We start from the raw sequence: 24,721 nt of genomic DNA, 5'->3' as shown, positions 1-24,721 counted from the left end.
CTATTGTAGCGCTAGTAGACCATTACTAGAGGAATAACATGTACTGGAACTCTTAAGAAGTTCTAGCTTAGCTTTGACCCCAGCACTAATTGTGCACTAACAAGCACTATTAGAGCACTATTACAGTAGTGCCAAGCACTGGGACTATCAAGTTTTGGGATAGCCCTCAAGAACACTATTAAAACACTATTAGAGGACTAAAATGTACTTGAACTCTTGAGAAGTTATAGTGTGGCTCTAGCATAGCCTTGAAGAACACTACTAGAACACTATTAGAGCACTATTAGAGGACTAATATGTACTTGAACCCTTGAGAAGTTCTGGTGTAGCTTTGACCAACACTAATAGTGCACTAACAAGCACTAATAGATCACTATTAGAACACTATTACAGTAGTACCAAGCACTTGGACTATATCAAGTTATAGCATAGCCATAAAGAATACTATTACAACACTATTAGAGCACTATTACAACACTATTAGAGCACTATTGCAGAACTAACATGTTGAACTCTTGAGAAGTTCTAGTGTAGATTTGACCAACACTAAGTGCACTAACAAGCACTGTCATAGCACTATTAGAGCACTAATAGAGTAGTACTAGGCACTTGAACTATATCAAGTTATAGCATAGCCTTGGAGGACACTATTACAACACTCTATTAGAGCACTATTAGAGGACTAACATGTACTTGAACTCTTAAGAAGTTCTATCATAGCTCTGACCAACACTAATAGTGCACTAACAAGCACTATTAGAGCACTAATAGAGTAGTACTAGGCACTTGGACTATATCAAGTTAAAGCATAGCCTTGGAGGACACTATTACAACACTACTATAGCACTATTAGAGGACTAACAGGTACTAGAACTCTACTAAGTTCTAGCATAGATTAAACCAATTATTAGTGAACTAAGAAGCACTATTAGATCACTAACAAGCACTATTTCACCACTATTAGAGGACTAACAGGTACTGGGACTCTAGTAAGTACTAATTGAGCACTGTTAAAGTACTAAAAGGTAGAAAGCACTATTATAGCACTAATTGAATACTAACTTGCACTAGAAAGCATAATTACAACATGAAGTAGGACTAGTAGAGCACTATTAGAGCTCAAACAAGAGTTGCAAATAACATAAGCACTATTAGAGACTATTTCCTACATTTAAGTCTTGTTAATGTTCAGTCACTCGATTGTTGTTACTTGCAGGGCAACAAATGTCTCAAGCAGGTTCATCACAGAAGTGGTCTGAGTGTGACCGTTTGTCTCTACTTGACTCCTTCATAGGGAAGGAGGATGTAAGTGAAATGCACAGTAGTGGAAAGGGGAATTCCCCTCCAGTTGAACAGAAAGAGAAAGAGAAATCCCCTGTAGGGGAGGATGAACCTTCAGGGCAAGATGTTTCTATAGAGAAGTATGACGTGCTGCTACAGAGTTTTGTTGGTAAAAGAGCAAAGAAATGAAAGATGGATGGATTGGAGAAAGGTGAGACGGTTTTGGCTTTTCAGTAATTTTAGAGTCGAAAGATGAACATGTGCCGAAAATTTATAGTTTGTGCCTTCACATGTCTCAAGGTGCTAAAGAATCTTGGAGACTAGGAGCGGAGCCGCCAATAGGGAGCAAAAGGAAAAAAGTCCTACAGTTGCTGCAAGCTCCAGTGCCAAACCTGCAAATGTCCCGGTAGAAAAGCAGAGCACACCGATGCCTCCACGAGGTAGTGCTGCTGGTCCAAAAGCAAAAACAACTCCCTTACAAGGTCCCCACTTAAAGCCCAGATCCTGCAAGAAGTTGTAGCCCCAGATGGCCCTATGGGCAGTGAAGACTTATAACTTACATTGTATCTGTTATTGGGCATGCTCAGTATCAAGAGAAAGTAGAAATATTAAATACAATTGAACAGTAATATGACGAAGCAAATAAGGGGCAAGGAAAGAGAATTTATTAAAAAGGAAGTAAGGGGGGTTTTTAAGGATAGTTAATAAATTAGAAAGGGGAAAATACAAAAATATAAAAGACGAAAAAAAAAAAGGAGTGAAAGAAAGGAATGAGGGGTTAATTTGGGCGGGGTGGGGGGGGTGGGGGGGGGGTGAATGGGTTTAAACAAAAGGGAGGAAGGGGTAGGAAGTGTGTGTGTGTGTGTGTGTGTGTGTGTGTGTGTGTGTGTGTGCGCGCGCACGTGTGTGTGTGTGTGTGTGTGTGTGTGTGTGTGCGCGCGCGCATGTGTGTGTGTGTGCGTGTGTGCGTGTGTGTGTGTGTGTGTGTGTGTGTGTGTGTGTGTGTGTGTGTGTGTGTGTGTGTGTGTGTGTGTGTGTGTGTGTGTGTGTGTGTGTGTGTGTGTGTGTGTGTGTGAGTGAGAGAGAGATGAAGTTCATATCTGTTGAGATAGAAGCTCCTCCCAAAGAAGTGATTGCATTCATCATATGCATGGATTCATATCGGTGGTGCCTTAGCCAAAGTTAAAGCAAGCTTTAAGCTCTAGCATATATATAGCTTTAACACCCCCACTCAAACTAAGGTCCCTAATCGGAAGAAAAAACCCTTGGGGAGTGCAAGGTATAAACCCACACTCTTACATGTATCCATAAATGCTTATACAACCATGGTCATTAGCCACATTAGAAGTATTCCTTTGTGCTATGATACAGTGCAAAGTGCATGTCGATGATGATACAAGGTATGAGCAATCTTGTGCACATATGATACAAGGTATGGACAATCCCATGCACAGTGCATGTAGATGTCTGCAATGTTTTACAAAATGGGAATGATCCCAAGTTCTTTGTATAAATAGGAAAAATATATCAAACCTAGGTGCCTCACCTCAACCATGGGTAATTACCAAAATGTAAATATCAAGGGTTCTTGTGATGCACATAGAGAAGATTATGCTATTCCAAGGATAATCAAATATTCAAGGGAACTCTTCTGCTACCCCATAGATGAATATGTGAGGGTAAGGCTTCTATTTTGCCAAGGATGCTTCACCTTATCCTGAAGGTTATAATGCATAGTCGAAATAAATAAACCAAGCCAGATGCTATGAAAAGAGGCAAGCTTGTGTTACTTAGGCACAATGTACATGGTGATAGCTGGAATGAAATAAAGCACGAACCACTGTCCAATAAGATGGCATCTCAATAATACGGCACAGACCCATGTCCAGCAATCAATTAATAAGTGGTCCTTCTGTGGTTGAGGCAAAATAATGAAAGGCAATGCGGATAGCTAGTGCACTCATCATCAAAATAAATCCGTTGTTCTAAGCAACATAGAATAGTTGTTTCCAGAGGATAAAACTTCTTGAAGCAAAGCTAGAACCATATTTTGTTAGAAAAATAAATAACAAAACAACTTGAATTAGGAATCCAACATATGTATTGAATACTTAGACAAACCTAATTCTTCCAAGAACTTATGCAAAACCTGCATGCACTCATAAACACAATTCGCTATGATGAAGGAAAACGTATGTGCTCATCATTATTCAAACCAATATTCAGCATTTGGATGAAACCAAACCGGGCTCCATAAGGTGATCTAGTTCATCCAAGACACAAGTAGTAGCCCAAACCTGCACATACTTGAGTGTGATGAGGAAAACATCTTGGGAAAAATCCGTCCTTCAAAACAAAATAGAACATTTGAGACGTTTCTTTCAAAGTAGAAATTGACTCCTTTTTGGAGTAGCAAAACTTGTGCATCCAAATGCAAGGACAAAAATCTAGCCTTGAGAATTGTACAAAACATTTGGGAAGATTCTCTCCATAGGATGGGTCAACTTCTTGAGGTGAAGTTGGAGAAAAACTTGTTAGCAAATATAAAACAGTAATGTGGAGCACTCAAGAGGTAATGAAACATGCCTGAAATAATTTCCCAATTATATTGGACTACAAAACCATAGCAAATAGACTTGGAATATCCATGTTAGACAATAGAAAATCAAATCCACAAATTGTCCTTGCAGGTCAAGCATACCTCTAGCATTGACAAGTGATCTCATAATGACGAAAAAATGCTTATACCCTTTATGATAGAATATGATGGTGTCTTTGTTGGGTTTACTTTGGTACTAAGGTTAGCCACATAAGTAACATCCGTGGTCGATGCAAAATAATAAAACGACTACCTAGTAATCAAACAATAATTAAATTTGCCTTGATAAAGGTGGAATAATAAATTAAAAAATTTGCCTTGATAAAGGTGGAATAATAAATTAAAAAATAGTATGGATAAGAAATGTGCCTATCATCAAGATAAATCTAATATTCTAAACAAGATTGAACGCTACAAGCTTGATTCATTCAAGAAATGTTAGCAAAATATGTTAGTAGTAAAACTTATTTAATTATTGTTATAAAATGTGTTAGCAGCAAAACCTATAATAGCTAGCAAAACTTGTGCATCCAACGATGCAAATCTAGCCTTGAAAACTATACAAAACCATTCAACGGCAATCTCCTTTCCATAGGATGGGCCAAATCCTTAAAGTGAAGCTGGAGAAAAACTTGTTAGCAAAAGATGAAACAATAATTTTGAGGTAATAAAAAGCACAATTAGTTAAACCCATGAATTATAAAACATTCAAGGTAACAGCAGAAGACATGCATATGGAGTGATACCGAGGTGCAACACGTAAATAAAAAACTTTCCAAGGAAATTTATGAGTTAAAAAAAGTCACTTTGCACACAAAAGAAGGCTCAACAGTTTGAAAATCATTATGAGTTTCATGCATCTTTATGGTCAATACTCGGTCAATATGCACTATAATTGATCGAAACATTCAAAAGATCATACGAGTCAACATATATGATAATAAGTCCATGTTTATAATGTCTCACTCTTTGTTATCAGTATTAGTATTCATATGGCAATGAACCTCTATCTTGAGGAACAAAATCACATAAGATAAAAGAGATGTAGCATAGACAACATTTATCATATGCATAAATGATTTGAAAAGTTCCTAAAGCTAATTTGATTTGCTTTTGATAAAGCATCACTTTGCATGATGAAATGTAACAAATTAACATTACAGGTGCCAAGGACATAAGTGTATGCGATTAGGAAAGAATAGTTAAGCAATCTAGAAAATATTCTATATTTAGGCCATGCAAGGTATTCCTTCACAAAGAAACTATAGACCTTGGGTAAGGAGTCAAAATGCATAGGTATGGTGGTGCAAGAGATAGAATCCAAGGTATTGGTAATAAAACATTAGCTCACAATGAATTAAATTATAGTAAGTGAGAATATATACTCGATAGCATGTTGTTGTACCTTCAGCTGTAGACCTTCACCTATAGGTTTCACTTCCATGACTCCAAATTAGACATTTATTATTTCATACAACTGGATTATTTTGATCACAAACTTTGGTAGGGACTGCAAGCCAACTTCAAAGATGCATTCCTCCAATGCAGATTATAACCGGTCAAAATTTAGTGCTGGATTATTGACACCTGGGAAAAGATCAGTGATGATGGCTAGAAAGAGACCAACATCTGAGATAGAAACTTAGGAATATTATTGTCCTTAAGAGGCCTTTTAAGGACAACCTCTTCACTTAGATTAGAATTGGATGTTTTCGAAGATTGAGCCATTATAAGCATGGAATTTACTTGCCAAAAACATAATGATCTTGTTGGCTAAGTTGTTCACTTGAAAGCTTATAGAGCTTGACCATCTTTTGTGATAATATCTTGGCATTTTTAAATCCCTCAAAAAAGAGCATCACTTTAGCTACAAGTGCATATTCAAGAATCATCATTGAAATGGGCCTAAAGAGAACCTCTAAGTTCTCCGGGAGTTGTGTGCAATTGGGATATACTAGATTCATTGTTATAAACACACCAAAAATGGGAAGAAGATTGATCTCTCTTCCTTCAAAATTGAAGCGTGACAGGCTAGATTTAAGAGCATTTTGAACAGTGAGAAGCTACTGAGCTAGCACTAAAAGCACTTTGATGTCAATTCATTTAAATTCATCAAAGCAAGCCCATGCACCACATTGAGCAAGCCTAGCAAAGAACTTTCCCATGAATGGGAAATACATCAAATTGTAAGTTTCAATGTAGTGTAACCATCTCTATCATAAAAGTCTACTACTAGAGTTCAATTTTAAACTCCAAAACATGAATGCACGGTAAAATGTATATGTACCAGAAGACATCATGTACTTGAGTGAACTTAGATCAAACTGAAGGTTCCCCTTATACCTATCGATACATCCATAAATTATTTTTTCTTATTATGTATTCCTGTGGCACTAAGATGTGATCCCATAATAACACTTATTTCATTAATTTTGGACTCCAGAGTCTACATTTGGAGTAATCCTAAAAGTCCTTCCCAAATAAAAAGTTCACTTTATGAAAATGTCATTCAAAGAATCAAAGTTTACTTTCCGGCACTGGCATTTCCACATAATAAATTTCGCAATATCTCTCTACAATGTTGCACTAATAATGCCAAAACTACTATTAAATCCTAATTCTGTATTTCTTATTTTTAAGAACCCTATTCATATTTAAAAAATTCCTTGGGTTATTATAATTAAATCCATTAAAATCACTTAATACAAAATAAAGAATTAATAAATTAATTTAATCCATGCAACTACACTTAAAATTCAATGTGAAAAACTAGGAGAAAACTGTAACACTCTTGAAGATTCAAGAAATTAAAAGGTTTATATAGACAAGAGACATGGAAGACTCTTTTGTACTCTAAAAGATAGCAATAGCTATTTTTGCAATTTTACATTATGATCATAAGTTTACAAGAAATATTGCCTTGGATGTGTCTTTGTACAAAGGAGTCTGTCATGGCCTTTTCAATAATTTATTTCTGCCTTTACAATGAGTTAGGTACAAATGGGCGATCCTAACATTTGCTTGTTTGAATGTTTGATTCATCGTCACTTGCATCTTGGGTGCCATCTTCATTGACTCTCATCTGACCACCATCACCTTCAGTCTTTATGGATGCTTGAATGGTGTTATCATGGGCATTCTTCATTTGCGCTATCTCCTTCTACTTCCTCCTTAGCGAGCATCTTTAAGAACTTTGTAATGTGTGAAATAATTGTTTGCGGTATTTTTCTTCTTCTTCTACATCATACCCCATGTGCTTCTTTGTTTTCTTTGTCCTTGATTTCTAGGATACTATGATTGTCTCTTTGGAAAGCTTTGAAACTACTTCATGGTTTGGGACCTAGTACTTTTTTAGACAACTAGTATACAATGTATTGTTATCCTAGTTCTCCTTCCTACCCCGTGGTTCATACCATATCGTTGTAAATGTTGTAGCACTCCCATGGTCATCCATGCTCACGTCCACCACTTTTGCAACCCAGAACTTCACGTTCTCATGTTCATCGTCCCCAATGGTCGAACTGTAACAAAACAATGGACGTCTATGTCTATTTGCAGCATAAACTCTCTCTTCTTTGGTCCACGATATGGATGTGGCAGCAATGATTCAAACTCATTTTCAAAGAGACCACAAGTTGGGTACAAGTTGTTACCAATATTTGGCCAAAATAAAGGCCGTTCTCTCTTAACATCATCTTCTCATGTTTTCTCAACGTCCTTTATCAATTGGTAGGTCTTCCTAATTACAAGAGCAATGTGTTCCTTCCAAGGGGCTTCCAATCAGGAAATGTCTTCAACATTTCTGGTTGTTGTTAAAACATGAGAACCTTGGACATATGATGTGCAGGTGGATGAATCCCAAGTGCACATATGAAGAGCTAGACTAAATAAGCATGGACTCAAGTTCAATTAGGTTCTCAATTAGGTTACAAGATTGAGACTTGTGCTCATAGGGAACTGGAGAGATTGCATGTGTTGTTGCATGAACGTGGCCTCCCTTTTATAGGAATGAGGAACATACTTGCATTGCTTGCTTACATGTGTGATACATCCTTAGCATATCATATGTTCTAGTGCCAAATACCTTACAAATCTTGACAAACATTGATTCAAACCATCCTTTGTGTTGCATACTCTATATTGTGTGTACTTCACTCTAAGGGAGTGACATCATAGATTGCAACTCTTTAGTGTGGGACATGAGCTTCGGCTAATCTATCATAGCCCCAAGGATACTATTGATGTCCTCATTATGTCTAATGTAATTCTACATTTTGATTTAAAAGATTAGCGAGCATTTGCTTGGTTATACCTTGACTCATGTATTTAACATAATTTTGCATTTTGATTTAAAATAGAGACATTTGCCTCTAACTCCTTGATATAAAAAACAATTGCCCTGATATTTCTTGAGCAATTGAGTCCTCGTGGACCTCGTGTAGTATTTAGTCCTTCTTTTCGTTTTCTTTTCTTGGTATCTGCATTAATTTAGTGATAATTTCCATGCCCATTCGATGTGATGGAGTTAAGGGTTTCTAGTTTTGGATCTTTTACGACCTATTAGATGCTTATATTTTGAAGCGTTTTCATTGTTTGCCCTTGAAAATTAAAGGGAATGCTAGGAGGAGGGACCCATGCCCACTTGTTTTACCGTGTACCTAAGTTCTCCTTTCAAGGTACCTTGTGGATGACTAGTTATAGCTCAAGTATTGGACGGCACAACCCCTTGTGCACATGCACACATGCATGTACACACATGTGCATGCATGCACTAGTGTGTGCGCACACATACACATGCGTGTGCACACAAATACACACACATACATTCACACTGAGGCACACATTTGCCCCACACCCCCATGATGACATGAGAGCACCAAGATCATGTGATCGTAACACTAACATGTACTTGAACGCATTATATAAAGCTAAATAGCTGGCAGGACTTTAAGAGTAGAACTAGGACCTGCGGGATCTCGAAATCATCTCTGTTGCGATCATCCTTCATCTGGTTTGGGGCTATAGTGTTCCATAAAAAGGCTCTGACTTGATGATCGTCTTGCAGACACGCACATGCAAGTGCATGCATGCACAAGCACACATGCACACACTCCCTTTTTTTAATAGTGAAATCCATGGAAATTTGTATTACAAGAGGAAATACCCAAAGAGGGAACTTGCCATTAGAGCATCAAAAGATCTCAATCTATTACAAGTAAACAATGTAATCTATCTGCTAAACAGAGAGACTATCATAAAGAGAATTAGTGAATCTTGGAAAAAGTAGAATCTCCAAAAACTCTAAGATTTCGGTCTTTCCTTGGAGTCTGGAGTCCCCAATATCGAGCCCAAGTGAAGAAGATATCAAATCCCGACCTCAGTGGATGTATCCCGAAAAGCCAAACTACTTACCAAAGCAAGCATTAGAAAATCGAGCTTGGAGACTCTGTTGCAGGAAAATGAGAAAATCACGAGTGACAGGGCATTGCCAGAAAAGATGAAGCAAGGATTCCCGTGGAGCCTTGCATCTATGACAAAGAGAAGGATCAATATTTCTTTGTCGGGAGTTGTCCACACGAAATAACTCCAAGCATCACTTGCCATAAAAATACTTGTTGTTGAAGAGGAACTTTGCAGCTCCAAAGTTGTTGCAATCCACTAAGCATTGTTATTCCTAGACCAGATCTAATTGGCCCGATTTAGAATCCAAGGTTGTGGCAATAAAACCTTATTTAAACTGCCCACCGAGATATCAGCCAATAATATCTCGATGGCCTGAATATTTTGAATATTCACATATACAAATTGGCACATACGGGGAAAACGATGAGGGTGATCAGCCTTGGGCTGCCACTTGCTTTCATGGTTGACCACTCATGCTTCTGGGCATTAGCATCCCACCCAATGGGATTTTCTTGTGGGACACATTGATGGCAGAATTAATGGATGCCCTTTTGGCACATGCACGCGCGCACACACACACGCACACACAAGACATACTTCTATGACACGAGAGCACCAAGTTCATGTGCCTTAACATGTACTTGTATGCAATATATAAAGCTAAATAGCTGGCTAGATATTAAGAGTAGAAGCTATGGCTTGTGGGATCTTGTGACTGTCTTTGCTTTATTTGTTTCATGGCTTTGGCATTCCAAAAAAGGGCTCTAACCCAATGAGCATCCTACATGCATGCTCATGCATGTGCACACACAGGTTGGGCTCACACCACTCAACAACCATCCTCCAAAATGACTCTATGGCCAACTCCTCCAACCGCCCACTACACGAATCATCAAGTTGGTGACATAAATAAGCAATCTGATGATTGCCGGTTGGGGTGGACCACCACGGTTGGCAGCCATCTTCCAATTCGATTTCCTTCTCCATGGGCACCCCAACACACACACACGTGGTTCAACTCCCACTAGCACCATGTGACCGAAACCCTAACACGGATATATAGATATATATATATGTATATGTATATGTATATATGCAATTGCAATATATAGAGCTAAATGGAGTAGAAGCTGTATGACCTGTGGGATCTCGAGAAACCGTGTATTGTTTCGTTGGCTATGGCGTTCCAAAAACAGGCTCCGATTCGATGACCGTCCTGCAGGTCTAGCTCTTTCGCCAGGTTTCTCCTCTTTCTTTTCACCCCTTTTGTCTTTGAATTCGACCTTCTTTCCCATGGTCGCTACCTAGATGCCTCTGGTCTACAAGATTTGGCATTTGAGATCCTTGACGTAGCTTTGTTGCAATTTTTCTGGATTGTCTCGTAATAGTGAGTTTTGTAAATTTTTTCCTTTTGTCTCTACGCTTGAACATTGGACTTGCCGGACTTGCACTCGCTCATTTGTTTCGTGAACTTCGTTCATCTCGTGCAAGGGTTCCGTTCCACACGCTATCATAAGTGTTTAATTGAGATGGCATTGACTACACGCTCAATTCTGGATTCGCTTTGCCGCTTTTGCTTGTTTATGCACTTACACGCATGTGTTATGAATTTCTGATCAGGGCGTTGAACGTTAAGGCTACAACTAAAGATACAGCGTTGTAGTTATATTGGAACGTTGGAGAAGAGATGAAGCCCGTATTTTGTGGCAATTTCGAGTACGATGCGCGGCAGTCAGAGATAGAACGCATGTTCACTAAATACGGGAAGGTAGATCGGGTGGATATGAAAACAGGTATGCGAATTTCTAGCTCACGGGCTTGCAGAACGTATGTTATGGACGAACTTTGCATGTCGTTGTTTCAAGTCTCTTTGATTCACAACATCTACCCCTATTGTTCTGAGGCTGTCTCCTGGCTATGCTCTAGGTAGGCCTTGTTGAGAGCCCACCTCCTTTTGTAGTATGAAGTCTACTCATATCTTTTAGTCTTGACCATTTTGGGAGACAATAATCTTGCCATGTTTGCTTTTTGTTAAATGGATGGAGGGGTCGAATGAAAGTGCTGTGCTCGAGTGATAAAGGTGAATGACAATATTTGATGGCTACTGTTGTATAATAGTAGACCGGGTAGTCATAGGAGTGTGTTGTGTTCAATGGTTGTCCCCAGGGATCCTGGCTCTGTATGAGCTCAAATGCCAGTTTTGATTTTGATCGCTCTCTAATTTGTAGCATGAAAATGCAAGGTCAGTAAGCAGCCTTTCCTCTTGTTGGTCGTTTTGCCCATCTTGTAAGGTAAATGGAGGTTTGAAGGGTATCTTCGCCGGTTGGCTGAGTCTTCCATATAGAGGGTTCAGATCCAAAATGTTTACAACCTAAGTTTCTCTACGTTATTTTATGAAGAATGAGTAATGTCAGGTAAAGAACATAAAATCAGGATGTTTGATATCTACTCAGCTTCTGTTCACCAGCCATGGACAAAGTTTTTTATTACATTTCAAAATTCTACCCGTTTATACTTAAGAATTTGTTTGGCGCAGGCTTTTTTAACGAGCTTTAAGCTCTTCCTGGCTTCTGGACTTATGTGCATGCCCAATCTACCTGATGGCAAGGATTCCACACATGGAAGTTCATCAGCTTCTAGTCTTGTGCAAGGAAGCCACAATTCCCATCATGCGTTCCCCACTTTTCACCCCTTTCATCTCGATGTCAAGTGTCTCCCAATTGTGGCACACGATAGATGTCATCATCTTTGCTGTTCAGGAGGGAGCAATCGAAATCTTTTTTTTGGTTTCTTTAACGATTCTACTAGTGCACCAGTCAAACCTCCTTGACATCATATTAGTGCAGCTTGAAGTGTTCTTCCTGACAATAGAGCAACTGAAATGCCAGGTTTTGTTTTAATACTTTGTGCTCTTCTTGTCTGATCTCTCTCCTTGTGTACTTGTTGATTTAAGTGGCCTTAGATTCATAGTGCTGGAACTACAATTTAATCCTGATGTATTTATGTCTGCATTTGAAGCAGGATTTGCGTTTGTTTACATGGACGATGAACGGGATGCAGAGGATGCAATAAAGGGCCTCGATAATCAAGAGTTTGGAAGACAAAAACGGCGGTTATGTGTTGAATGGGCAAAGGTACTTAGGTGGTCTGTATAGACTTTAGAAAAAAAGAGAAAAATTCCAGGATGTTTGTATGGGATGTCTTCCTCTGAATCTGTGTGCAGAAGTAAGCTCATCATATGTCTTAGAGATTTGCATGTATGTACATACCATTCTAGGCTACTTTTAGGATGCAGCATTGCCTTTTTGGCAGTCTAGGGTTTGTTTGTATCAGTTTGGTTCTCAAGGAACGTTGACTTATCTGGACTAGACCAACCCAGCTCCACTGTCCTGGTTGACCAGGACTGGGCTTATACACATGGAGTGATCCAAGGCTCTTACAACCATGGTGGATATGAAGCTTACGTGTGCCCCTTGAGAGATGCTTACTGAAATAGAATGGCAGCAACAAGACAACAGATTTTGTTTTGTTTGCTGACAGAATTGTGGTCACATGTAGCACCATCAGGTAAATGTAGCTTGTAGGCCATTTCAATGATCTTTTTAAGGATAAAAAAGGACCACAAAAGTGTGCAGATATATATAGGACTGACCAGTAACTCATTGGCCCTCCAAACAGCGCCAATGCTGACATGCCAACTACCCATGGGGGTTTGAGCTGGTATCCATACGTCAGCATGAATGGACCGATTCAGGCTCAGCACATCTTCGATTGTCTGATTGTCCTCTTGAGTTTGTCCATCTGGTTCAGGATGATCAGCTGAACTCATGCTGATTTGAGTCCCAATTTCATGAACATAGATCTCCAGAAATGCCTGGTGAATTTAGCATCATTGTCACTAACTATTCCAGTCAGTAAGCCATACATACGAATCAACTTTGGGCAAGTTGAGTGTCTGACATATTCTCTTGTAGGTGACTCGTGACAATTTGATGAGCCACTCCATGATCACCCAAATTGCATCATGCCCACTAGGAGTTTGTGGTAATCCTATTACATGGAAATAGGTTAGAGGTATTGTAAAAATACCTCAGAGAAGAGTTTTCCACGTAGACCACAGAAGTAGCTGCATACAAATACATTTTTAATGTGTAGATAATAGCATACATCTCTTTTTCATGTGTTGGCCTCTTATACTGTGGTTTGGTTAGCTTTATCACACATAATGTGTGGATAATAGCACACGTCTCTTTTTCATGGGTTGGCCACTTATACCGTGGCTACCGGTCTACCATCCTCCTCTTGTCCTAATACATTTCAGGTGAAAAGTGTGGCATCCTGTTGTGAAGATGCTAAGATTCCTGACTCTGCTGGAGGATAAAAACCTGCTGCAGTGTCGTTTGCATCTGTTGGGACAGATTTTGCAGCACTTGAGCGTCTATCTGGACAACCTGCAATTCAACCTGCAATTGAGGTTGTGCAGAAGGTCCAAGAGGCATTGAAGGGTAGAGCTCCTTCTCCAGGATTCAGATTGATGTGTTATAAACTGTTGCAGGCATGCACAAAACAGCAAATAAACAATCAATATACAGCTACAATATTTTGACAGCATACAGTGAGAATTCACAACTCAAAACTGAGAAATACCAAGGTGAAGAGAACATGCATGAATCCCAATGAGATTTAGAACAGAACACCTATCCGATCCTTATATGACAGGTAATGACGCTTTAAGGACAGATGAAAGAACAAATCAATTTTCTTGTAGCTCTCACTCTTACAGAATGAAAACTGTGACGCTGTAGATGATAAAGAATGATATATTATCCAGAACAAGCAACTGATGACATGCGTGATTTGCCTCAACCCTATGGGGTTTGTTGGCATACAAAAGACTATTTGGACTCAACTATGGACCCTACATATGAGCAGCTGCTCTAACGTATCTGCTACTAGGGAAAACCCAGAGAACTGATCTTCATAGAAGCCGCGTTGCAAACTGCCTTCCTAGCGAAGCCCAAGGCCAGTGAGAGAGAGAGAAGACTGCTGCGCCTGGTTTGGACACCTGACTGTGGGTTTGGGCAGACCGACCTGCCCATTTCGCAGACCAGGTCAGCCTGTTTCTGAGGGGCGAAAGCCGTAGGGGGTCGGGGCTATCTTCTCTACTCTTTCCGATCCACCTTCACTTTTTCAGATCTTTCCAAAATGGCAATCTTGGCTGAGATGGTTGAGAACAAGGTCAAGATTTTAGAAAGCTTTGGACGATGAATCCAAGATGATTGACTATGCAGAGATTGATTCTACATGTGAAGTAGCTAGGTGTTACCCACCTTTCTTGTGGACTGGCAATTGGATGGCAACAATTATGAGTTATGATGGAGTCGGTATTGCAGTCCTATGATCTTGCAGACTTCATCTTACTGGGGGTTCCAAGGCCCAATTCTCTTGAATCAAACCTGGAGCAGAAGGATGTTGAAAGTCTTGCTAAGCTTTGGGACCGGTTAATGCATGGGTACGTTCCTTTATTTTCTTGAATTGCACTCGATTATCAATCATGTTAAGCACACGACGATTGACAAGACTTGGGGTCCTTTACAACAGAACGTCTCCAATGAAGAGAGTCTCTTTTCAGGTCCAGATGAGAGTGTTGGATCTCACAATGTCATCTACCATGTGGGATCACATCAGCAAGATCTAGGAGCTTTAGTAAGAGATTCGTAGGAAAGGAGATTTCATCAGAGGACATGGCCATTACTTTACTGTCCCATCTCTCTTCCCAATATTCAACGTTTTGTTCATCTTTGATCACCAGTTGGAGGATGAATACTCCTACCTGGGAGGAGTTGGTGCATATGGGTAGCTAGACCAAGAGGGGCGATTTCAGAGCCCTTTACAAGGCAGGAGCTTGGAGGCTTTGGTAGCTACGCTGAATAAAGGACAGAACCCAGGTAAAAGAACCTCTTCTGACAAGAAGACAGATGCAGAGAACGAAGCACTTGCAAACGCTTTGGCCAGAAACGTCATGATTTGATGGAGTAAGGGTCCCGATTCCTCGTCTGCAGCTATTACTCCAGCTTTTGTTCATCTTGAGATTGTCAGACTCTCTTGCATCCCCATGGAGGGGGTTGCCCGTCAGGAAGAAGATTCCAGAACTTGGATTCTAGGTAGTGGAGCCTTTCGAAACATGTGTTTGTCCCCAATTGGATTTCAGAACTTCGTGTCATGGGGTGACATTTGCATATGAGATAGTTCGACCATCAAGGTTCGTGGTGAAGGCAGTCTCGAAGACTATTCCCAATCGCAGAGGGGGAAAACACTCCTATTCCGTCTCTGGGGTTTAATTTACTGTCACTTCATGAGACACACAAACTTGGCAGAATAGTCTCATTCGATGTAGGGTATGCCCAAGAGACTCCGCGGGTCTTTAGAAACCGAGTATAGTTGGTTATGCTTGGGCACTGATGACGATATAAGTGTTGCTTTGCTTGCTAAGTATGTCTTCCTTTTGTTTTTCATAAAAGTTTTTGTTTACCTCTTTTTCTTCTCTTTCATTTTCTCTTTTGTTTTCTGTGTAGATTTTTGGTCTTTAGAACAACAAAAAATCTAAATTTGTATGTTTGGACATATTCTAGTCTTACAAAGGTATATATATAAAGCTTCTGGCTAGGTAGTGTGCACTGGTATGGTGGATCTCCACATTTACAAGTTGACGGCACTCTCTTATATCACTGGGACCCCTCGAGGTGACACTATAGGTTTGGTCACTTGAACGTAGATCCGCTCATTCTCTTTGTTAGCTCATTTTCTCCTCTTTCGCTTCTCTTTTATTTTCATTGTAAAATTTAGGACTTTGACCAACAGGCCGTACACCTGACCTGTGGGTTGGAGCAGACCGACCTGCAGGTCGGCCAATTTTCTGAGGGCCAACTGTAGGGGGCTGGGGCCCATCTACCCCCTTTGTATAATCTTGTATTGGAGGTTTTTCCCAGCAGTAGAGGGCATTTTTCTGAGTTCTTGTGCAGCATATCTTTCTCTTGTCTTTCATATTTCTCAGTTTGTTGTTTGTGCTCTCCATGGCTGTCCACATTCCGCTGCACTCTCACAAGTTTAACCCAACATTCCCCCAAAACCAAATGGGGGAGTGATAAAAAATGCCAGAATTGAACGACAAAAACATTATCACATCAACAAGTAGAAAAGTGGCCTACTCACTAAGAGCCAAGGCCAACAACCAACTGCACACACACTAAGATCCAGAGCAGTTTGAAAACACTGTTTAAGTTCTAAAATGCCCATTCAGTTCTGTGATCACTAATCCAGCAACTTCGTCATCTGTAGGAGGGTTTTCAATGACACAGGCTTTTTCTTGTGATGTCATCATGTGCTCATCTTTTAGTTGCTTGGTAATGCCCAAGAGTTCATTACTAGTTTTTCTATGTAGAATCTCTATATATGTGTGCATGTGTGTGTCTATGTATGTAAGTGTTCATTTTGTATTTCAATGTGACCACTTTACCATAGTAATGACAAGTTCGATTATCTTCATGTCCACTCTCCCTGCAGTTCTCTTTTTCCTCTTTTACAACATATGCAGGTTTTGCAATTGGCAACAGAGCTTCAGAGCATTTCTCCTTACTTAGCAACATAGCAACAACTTCTCTTTTTCCTCTTTTACAACATATGCAGGTTCTGCAATTGGCGACAGAGCTTTAGAGCATTTCTCCTTACTTAGCAACATAGCGATGGAGTTTATGGTTTTCAACCTTGTGAGTGACTATCATGAGATCGAAACTGCACTATGTTGTGTTTTTAGAGGATGAGTTTGGGAATGTTCCTGGATTCATCTAGGTATATGCTTTTGCCGTATTAGCGGACATGCAAATTTCACCTTGTGAAGTTTTCGTCCAAGTTGTGGCCTGCTGGTATTGTGATAATTCTTTCTATCTTAAATGGTGCGTTGCCCTATCAGCTAGATTTAGATTTGGATGCTCGTTGGGGAGAGACTAAAATGAAAACGTTTAGACTTCACAAGCAGTTATAGCTTGAATGAAGAGATTTTGGACTACCTTTTGATTAGCTTTCTTCTTTAGTGCTAGCCTTCGTCATGGCTGAGTCAGCCCTTCACCTCCGGAGTGCCGATAGAAACTCAGTACGAAGACTTTGTATAAATGGATGCTCAAGTATGTGTGGGTGTGTGGATTTGTATGTGTGAGAGCATATTTTTATACTATGGTCTACACCCATTGTTGGGTGTTGATGACGTCAGTGGGGATGTCATAGTAGCTAGTCCCTGCTATGCATGATGGAGTTTCAACCTTATGAGTGACTATCATGAGATTGAAACTGCACTATGTTGTATTTTTAGAGGATGAGTTTGGGAATGTTCCTGGATTCATCTAGGTATATGCTTTTGCCGTATTAGCGGACATGCAAATTTCACCTTGTGAAGTTTTCGTCCAAGTTGTGGCCTGCTGGTATTCTGATAATTCTTTGTATCTTAAATGGTGCGTTGCCCTATCAGCTAGATTTAGATTTAGATGCTCGTTGGGGAGAGACTAAAATGAAAACGTTTAGACTTCACAAGCAGTTGTAGCTTGAATGAAGAGATTTTGGACTACCTTTTGATTAGCCTTCTTCTTTAGTGCTAGCCTTCGTCATGGCTGAGTCTGCCCTTCATCTCCGGAGTGCTGACAGAAACTGAGTACGAAGACTTTGTATAAATGGATGCTCTAGTATGTGTGGGTGTGTGGATTTGTATGTGTGAGAGCATATTTTTATACTATGGTCTACACCCACTGTTGGGCGTTGATGGCGTCAGTGGGGATGTCATAGTAGCTAGTCCCTACTATGCATGATGGAGTTTATGGTTTTCAACCTTGTGAGTGACTATCATGAGATTGAAACTGCACTATGTTGTGTTTTTAGAGGATGAGTTCTTGGATTCATCTAGGTATATAGCGACAACTTCTAAGAAACCCATGTCATCATTTATTCTTAAGATAGTGACAATTTAGAGTACCGAGGGGGTAAACTCGCAAGAAAAATAGCCTTATTATCATCTTCGTCTACTTTAGAGCCAAGAACGCTTGACTGCTTAAGAAGTGCTTGCATCCGATTGAGATATGTACCAAGAATTTTATTTTCTTGCATTTGCAGAATGAAAAGTTCATGTTTTAAAGCAGCTTATGAATGTTTCATTCTAACACCAAAGAGTGCCTCAAGTATCACCTAATTTTCTGCAGCTGTCTTTGTAATGTCAAGGTAGTCTAAATCCAGTGCATGTCCCGGTATCGCTATAGGTCTTTCATTCTTTTGTTCCTAAGTGACTATCTTTTCGGCCTCTTTGTGGCTTCTTGTCTGTGCCAGAGACCAGTCCCCCACAAGCCCTTCTCCATGAAATAGAGTCTGGTGGAAGCTGCCAGGATGCAAAGTTAGTTTTGTTGTATTTGACAATCGTCAACTTCTCGGATTTCTCTAATTTGTCCATGTCTTCTTACTAGCTGCAGCAGACTTGATGAAACACCTCACAGTTGGACCTCGACTAGAGCCTTCACACAGACGAACCCTGCAGACCCTTAGATCCTCAGGAACTCACAGAAAACCAAGCTTAGACTAATATTTACAAGAATCCGTCCAATGACGTCGAAGTGGCTCTTCCCTTTTGGATACTTCTCCAACAGTTTCTACCAAGGTACAACTCTGAAACAGTCTTAGCAAAGATGCACGGCACTACGTTGATGAAAATCTCTCAGAACCTGATGAGAGAATTCATGTACAGATATAGACTTCTCTGCAAGATTCCCGCAGGTCCTTAAGACACGCTCTGATACCATGTTGAATGGCCAACCAGAGGCTGCCATGTGTCAAGAGAATGTGCTGGGTGCGGGGTTCCCAATGCCTGTCCCATAGCCACGCAGAGCCTTCCCCACATCCCAACAAAAGGCTAGCAGGATGTAGGGGAGGGGTTCCTCCCTTCTTTATATCCAGGGTCCATGACTTTACACAATTGCCTATGGGATTAATCTCTAAGGCCCTCTGCCACATGTCGTTGCGTGAGCCAACGAGGATTTAAGCCCCCAAGTTTTTCATTTTATTTACATAGTTCCAAGGTGCCACGAGGGGGGTTAGCACTAACAAAGGCTCCTCAAAGGCCCACTTTCCAACAAGAAAGATCATATTCTGATCGCAGACTAAACAGCATGATGGCAATGAAGATGAGAATTTTGGATGTTTGTAAGAGTCAGTCTGGGGAAAGAGGCAGGCTCCTCAAGGCCCACATTCCAACAAGAAAGATCATATTCTGATTGCAGACCAAACAACATGATGGCAATGAAGATGAGAATTTTGGATGTTTGTAAGAGTCAGTCTGGGGAAAGAGGCTGTTACTATTACTGCTTTCTACTCAATGCTTTGTATGCTGGAGGAACATTGATGAGTGTTTATTTCACCATGCTGGAGTGTGAGTGACAATGTAAACGTTGTGTTTTGCAAAATTCCAATGTGGGATTCAAAGTATGTTTCAAGATTCACACTTCTTTTATTCTTCCATGTTTATATGTAGAACCTTTCAGTCTTTTTGTTAAAGCTTGCTAGCAGTTGTCTGCCAGTATGGTTTTATGCAAACTTTTCCTTGTGTAGCAAGGTGATGGGCCCAGCCGAAAGAGAGAAGAACGGAGGAGGAGTTCTAGCGATTTGAAACCTGCAAAGACTCTTTTTGTTATTAACTTTGATCCAATTAATACATCTGTTCGAGACCTTGAGACTCATTTTGAGCCTTATGGCAAGCTGATTCGGGTCCACATACGCAAGAACTTTGCCTTTGTGCAATATGAGACACAAGAGGAAGCTACAAAGGCGTTAGAGAGTACAAACATGAGGTGCAGCTGATCGCTTCCCCCTCCCTCTTCCCTGTCTCTGCGAGACTCGAGCCTTACCTCTTGTGAAATCTGTATTTCTCGTCAGTTGGTTTTTTTTAAATTGCTTTCCATATTCATCCTTTGCTTTGTGGCAGCAAAGTGATGGATCGGGTCATCACTGTTGAGTATGCAGCTAGAGAAAATGGTGACCCTCCCACTAGGGGATCGGGAGGGCGCCGTGAAAGTCCTGGTCCGAGGGGAAGCTACAGGGGCAGGGGTAGCCCTGACTTCAGAAGAGGAAGCCCTGTGTATGATAGATATCGCAGGTGATCTAAAATATCATATGTACCCTCATTGATTTGTACTGAAGCATCTCCATGTTGTTCTGTGTTGTTGATGTATTTGTCAATAATGTATTGATTCTTGCAGCCGCTCACCACCCACCAGATATCGCAGCAGGTCTCCTGACTACCGGCCTTATACAACTCGTTGAAACAGTGATTGATGTATTAATGTAAGATGCGATGTTGCTTGCTTTGTATGCAAAGTTGTGTACATCCAAGATCACTTGTATCAAAGGTTTGACCAAGGAGCCTTTCCACATTGAAAGCAAAATATTCAGAGGTATCAAATGCTGAAGCTGATCACAGTAGACGTTGAGAATGTGCAAATTTCAACATTATTTACATGGGTGTTGTCAAAACTGTGTTATCTTTCAAGTCGTCAAGGAATGACCTTGTTCTTGAAAAATTGTCTACCAAATGGGAACAACTGATAGTTATGTCTCTTGGCAATTAGGCAGTGTGTTAGTTTTGAGTTCTGAAATGTACATCTGTTGTTTATGTAGTGGATGAATGTGCATTTTTACATTTTTAAACTTGGAAATGATGGGCATGAAGCAAGTTTTGCTGAATTTTCTTGGGCCCTGCCCTGTGGACCTGTCCAACCCTCCCTCTGTTAATATTTTGTTTCCATGGATATCTTGCTGTCTGTTGGCCCCATGTTAATTAGCAAAAATGGAACGGGTCTGACATGAAGATGGATTCTGTTTTTAGTAGTGAACCGACAAACTGAATAAGCTCTTCCTACGGGACTTTGTTCTTGTGAGTCATGACCGTGGTTTCACGACAATTGCTTCAGGAGAGAAGCTAGGATTTGCTTGGATTGCAATGAAACGCAGGCTAGACTGTTGGAAAGTGAACGGACTCCCGTCCTGTAGAGCAGAAGGGGAGAATACTTAATGTTAATCAACGAGTCCCCTTGGTGTTGAAGAACCAGGAAATATGCTCTCTTTGGAAGGTGAACTTTCTCGTATATTTTTTTGGCTGTAGGGATTCAGGAAAGATAATTTTTTTATAGCAGATGGACCAGTATTCCATTTCATAGGTGCTTCTCTCGTAAGAAACGTCTATCAAATCAAAGTCATTTGTCCTTTATTTTTTTTCTTGCAATAAGAGGTTAGATGAGCTACCTACTCCAAGTGAATTTTGTTACAGTAAGGGAGCAATCATTGACATGTATCCTATGTATTAATTCATAAGTCTCATGCTTTAATTTAAATGAGTACTTTTGAATTTATAAGTCTCACGCTTTACTGAAATATGATAAAGCTCATAACTACTTTTAGCACATAAGTTTGCCTCAATAACACAACACATGGTTTGTGAAAGGCATTGTGTTAAGTTTGATGAGCTTATGTGCTCGTGTTGGTATATATGATCCTTGATTGATCAAGTATCATAATTAACACAAGGTCATAAATTACAATCAATTTGGGCCTCTTATTTGGGAAACGAGTGCCATATAGAAAGGTTGAGATTATCCTCATCTATGTGGCGGTGATATTTCCTTATATGCCAATTTTGGTGCGTTGGGCATGCTAATATGTTTGGGCTTTGCCAAGCTTCCATCTAATCCGATCGAGCTTTGCCAAGTGCATAATTTCCCTTTAGCTTCCTTTATGCTATACAATTCAGCTTTAGTAATGTATGCTTGGTTTTATAAATCTGGCTATGTATCATTCATTTGATCCTTTGCTCATGGTAGATTGGCTATGTGATTGTAGCACACATAATAGTTGGAGAGCTAGGCATCCTTTATCATGTCAAAAAATTCACACATTTTTGGCGTAAACAGAGATTGTCCATCATGCTGTGTTTTAATGTTGTTTGTGATACATCATGCGAGCTATTGAATACTTTGAAGTCATTCATTGGAATGTTTATTAGGATAATATGAGTGGTTGCTATAAGTAGGCGAATTTGCTTAGACACTATTGCAAATTTGTTCACCAATTCTCTCTTGAGGAAATTACTAATAACACTTGTTCTCTTCATTAGCCATCCTTGTAGTATGGGTAATGGAGTTTGCTCTACAATTCTAAATTTTCTCCCCATTTTCTCTAACTTAATAAGCTATAGATCTTTTGTGTATAAGTATATAATGTTTAAACTCTTTGATTATCTTTCTTCACTTATGTTGGGGTACAAGATTGAGTTCTCTTACTCAAAACTAGCTCACAAATTAGCATATGCCCATGACATTATATTCTCTTGCCCTTAATTGAAGTTTCTATTAAATCCTTAAATTTTTTATTTATTGACGATTGTTTGCATCTATTAAAGAGAAAAGTTTACATATTCAAGAGAACAGTTGGGCTTGCTAGCAAATATAATAGGCTTTAGCATCATTACCCATTAGTGTAGATGTTCTTGCTAATAGGAGAGCAAACTTGATGGGCAACAACCTGTATATTAATAATTGCTAGTCCACCCTCCTGTCTGTCAATAGTTCAATTGATGAGAGATCTTTCTCTTAGAGTGGATCCTCCTCATTAAAGACACCTACATACATTGCCTTTTTGGGAGGGAGAGAATAAATGACCATGGGGTAGATACAATGATTTGAGGGCCATCTTCCTTGCAACCAAGCTAGCTTGAAAGCCTTTCCACTCCTTCCTTTCTTTGGAATTTTTGTAATAATCAATGCCGTCTTTGTTTCATTGAGATTCTAGGAATGCCTAATTCTTTGAATATTGCTCCCTGCTTAATCTTCTAGCATCCTATGGCTTGTAGAAAAGGATGGTGGCTTGTTAGAAGGGGAGAGTAGGCTATCTTCACATGATTGATAAGAGACCCAAAGTAGAAGATCCCAAGACAAGCTATAAAAGTCCTAACACATCCTCTCTTGTGTTTCTAGGTGTAAGCATCATGTCATCTGCAAATTGTTGATTTAACCAGCTAAGATTCATTAGAATTCGTATGCCTTTGATGTCGCCATTCTTAACTTCATGATGTAAACTCCACCCCCATCCCCATATCTATCAAGGATTGAAGAAGGAAGTCCCAATGGAGCCCATCATATGCCTTGTTGTTAGGTCCACCTTTATAAAGCATACATCTTGCCTAGTCTCTTATGCACCTCTCCTACCAAATTCAATTAATTAATTAGTTTGGGTGCATGGAGGCTTAATTAAACTATGTTTATCTATGGCTTAAATTTTTTAATACTTTAATTAACCTATGTTTCTCTATGGCTTAATTTATTCATGATTTAATTGACCTATACCGTGTCGTCACCCTCGAAGTATTGGCCTAGCTTGTTGATGGGAACCTTGGGTAGGTTCTGTCCCTTTTTCGGCAACGAGTGGTTGGGCTTAGGGCTGATAGGAATTGGAGGCAAGAGCGGTCTATTCATCCAATTAGATAGATCACGCCATAGGATGGGGTTTCCTCCTAACAGGGAAGCGATCATCATTTTTACCTTTGTCGATAGGAAGGCAACCAATCGGGCGCTATCGTAGGGTTCTTGTGAAGCATCTTCTTCCATGGACAACAGGTCCTCGAAGCTGTACAAGTCTCCTTCCTCCTGGAGGTTTTGCAGCATTGGTTCATCCTGGAACATCTTCTGCATCAGATTCAGAGCCTCTGACTAATCGAGGTTGAGGTGCTCCTCTTCTTCCACTCTCTCTGGAACCTTGAGCGATTTTGCCCCTCGGTGGCCCATTAAGTGGGCTGGATGAATAGTATGTGACCCTCTACTTGCCTTGAGCCGATGCTCGAACTTCACTTGGCAATCCCGTACCAAGTTCTGAGCATCTTTTACGTATTGCTTTTCCAAAACCGGGTCAAGATAGGTCTCCTTATAGGAGGGCAAGGTGGCGAGAGTGGCTGTCTCCTCATCAGAACCGTCCTGGATAAGCACCTGGTCGGAGCCGTCACCCACCCAAATGGTCTTCTTGGACTTGGTTAGGGGGTGTTGAGGGATCTCGGGGCCGAGCGATAGGGGTCCTTTACCCTTCCTTGCAAGCTTCTTCATTGCTTTGCCTAATGCCTTAGCTTGCATCCTCATGATGACTTGTAGGGGCACTGTGGCCACTTGGGCTTGTTTGATGCTAAGAAGATTAAGGTTGGTGCTCTTTGGCAGGATGATTAGGGTGGTCGGTCTCCTCGTGGGACGGTCCTGGAATAGATGCTCAGTCCCACACCCCGCACACAAGGGTGTGGGGTTGGTCATGGTTGGAGCGGCGGGGGTATGATCTCTGTAAGGAGAATCCTTCAAGAAATGCGGTCCCTAGCATTTA

The 24,721-nt window shown here is 40.3% G+C and overlaps 1 protein-coding gene across 4 annotated transcripts; it reads left to right on the top strand.

The window, feature by feature from the left end:
• Positions 1–10,343: 10,343 nt before the first annotated feature.
• LOC147885750 (serine/arginine-rich splicing factor RS41-like) lies at positions 10,344–21,035 on the top strand. 4 transcript variants are annotated; one of them, XM_087396535.1, is made up of 6 exons: positions 10,344–10,505; positions 10,904–11,076; positions 12,302–12,417; positions 19,922–20,160; positions 20,295–20,465; positions 20,569–21,035. In XM_087396535.1, exons 2-6 carry the CDS (start codon positions 10,971–10,973, stop codon positions 20,630–20,632), a joined length of 696 nt encoding a protein of 231 aa, XP_087252661.1. In that variant the 5' UTR covers positions 10,344–10,505; positions 10,904–10,970; the 3' UTR covers positions 20,633–21,035. The 4 variants fall into 4 exon arrangements, with proteins under 4 accessions (XP_087252661.1, XP_087252660.1, XP_087252662.1 ...); XM_087396534.1 differs by having other exon boundaries at positions 10,344–10,523; XM_087396536.1 differs by having other exon boundaries at positions 10,349–10,523; positions 12,305–12,417; positions 20,569–21,032.
• Positions 21,036–24,721: the final 3,686 nt, after the last annotated feature.

Source organism: Dipteris shenzhenensis, chromosome 25 (genome assembly GCF_047967505.1).
Source record: "Dipteris shenzhenensis isolate YYH24624 ecotype China chromosome 25, Dip_SZ_1.0, whole genome shotgun sequence".
NCBI classification, from domain to species: Eukaryota; Viridiplantae; Streptophyta; class Polypodiopsida; order Gleicheniales; family Dipteridaceae; genus Dipteris; species Dipteris shenzhenensis.
Note: the sequence above shows the minus strand (reverse complement) of the source record. Positions and strands in the feature narration are given on the sequence as shown.

What these genes read in the sequence shown, in the direction of transcription:
- LOC147885750 (XM_087396535.1), top strand. Translation starts at nt 10,971, where the DNA reads ATGAAGCCCGTATTTTGTGGCAATTTCGAGTACGATGCGCGGCAGTCA. An exon ending in TCGGGTGGATATGAAAACAG is followed by an intron (nt 11,077 to 12,301) that starts GTATGCGAATTT and finishes CTGCATTTGAAG; the next exon opens with CAGGATTTGCGTTTGTTTAC. An exon ending in GTGTATGATAGATATCGCAG is followed by an intron (nt 20,466 to 20,568) that starts GTGATCTAAAAT and finishes TGATTCTTGCAG; the next exon opens with CCGCTCACCACCCACCAGAT.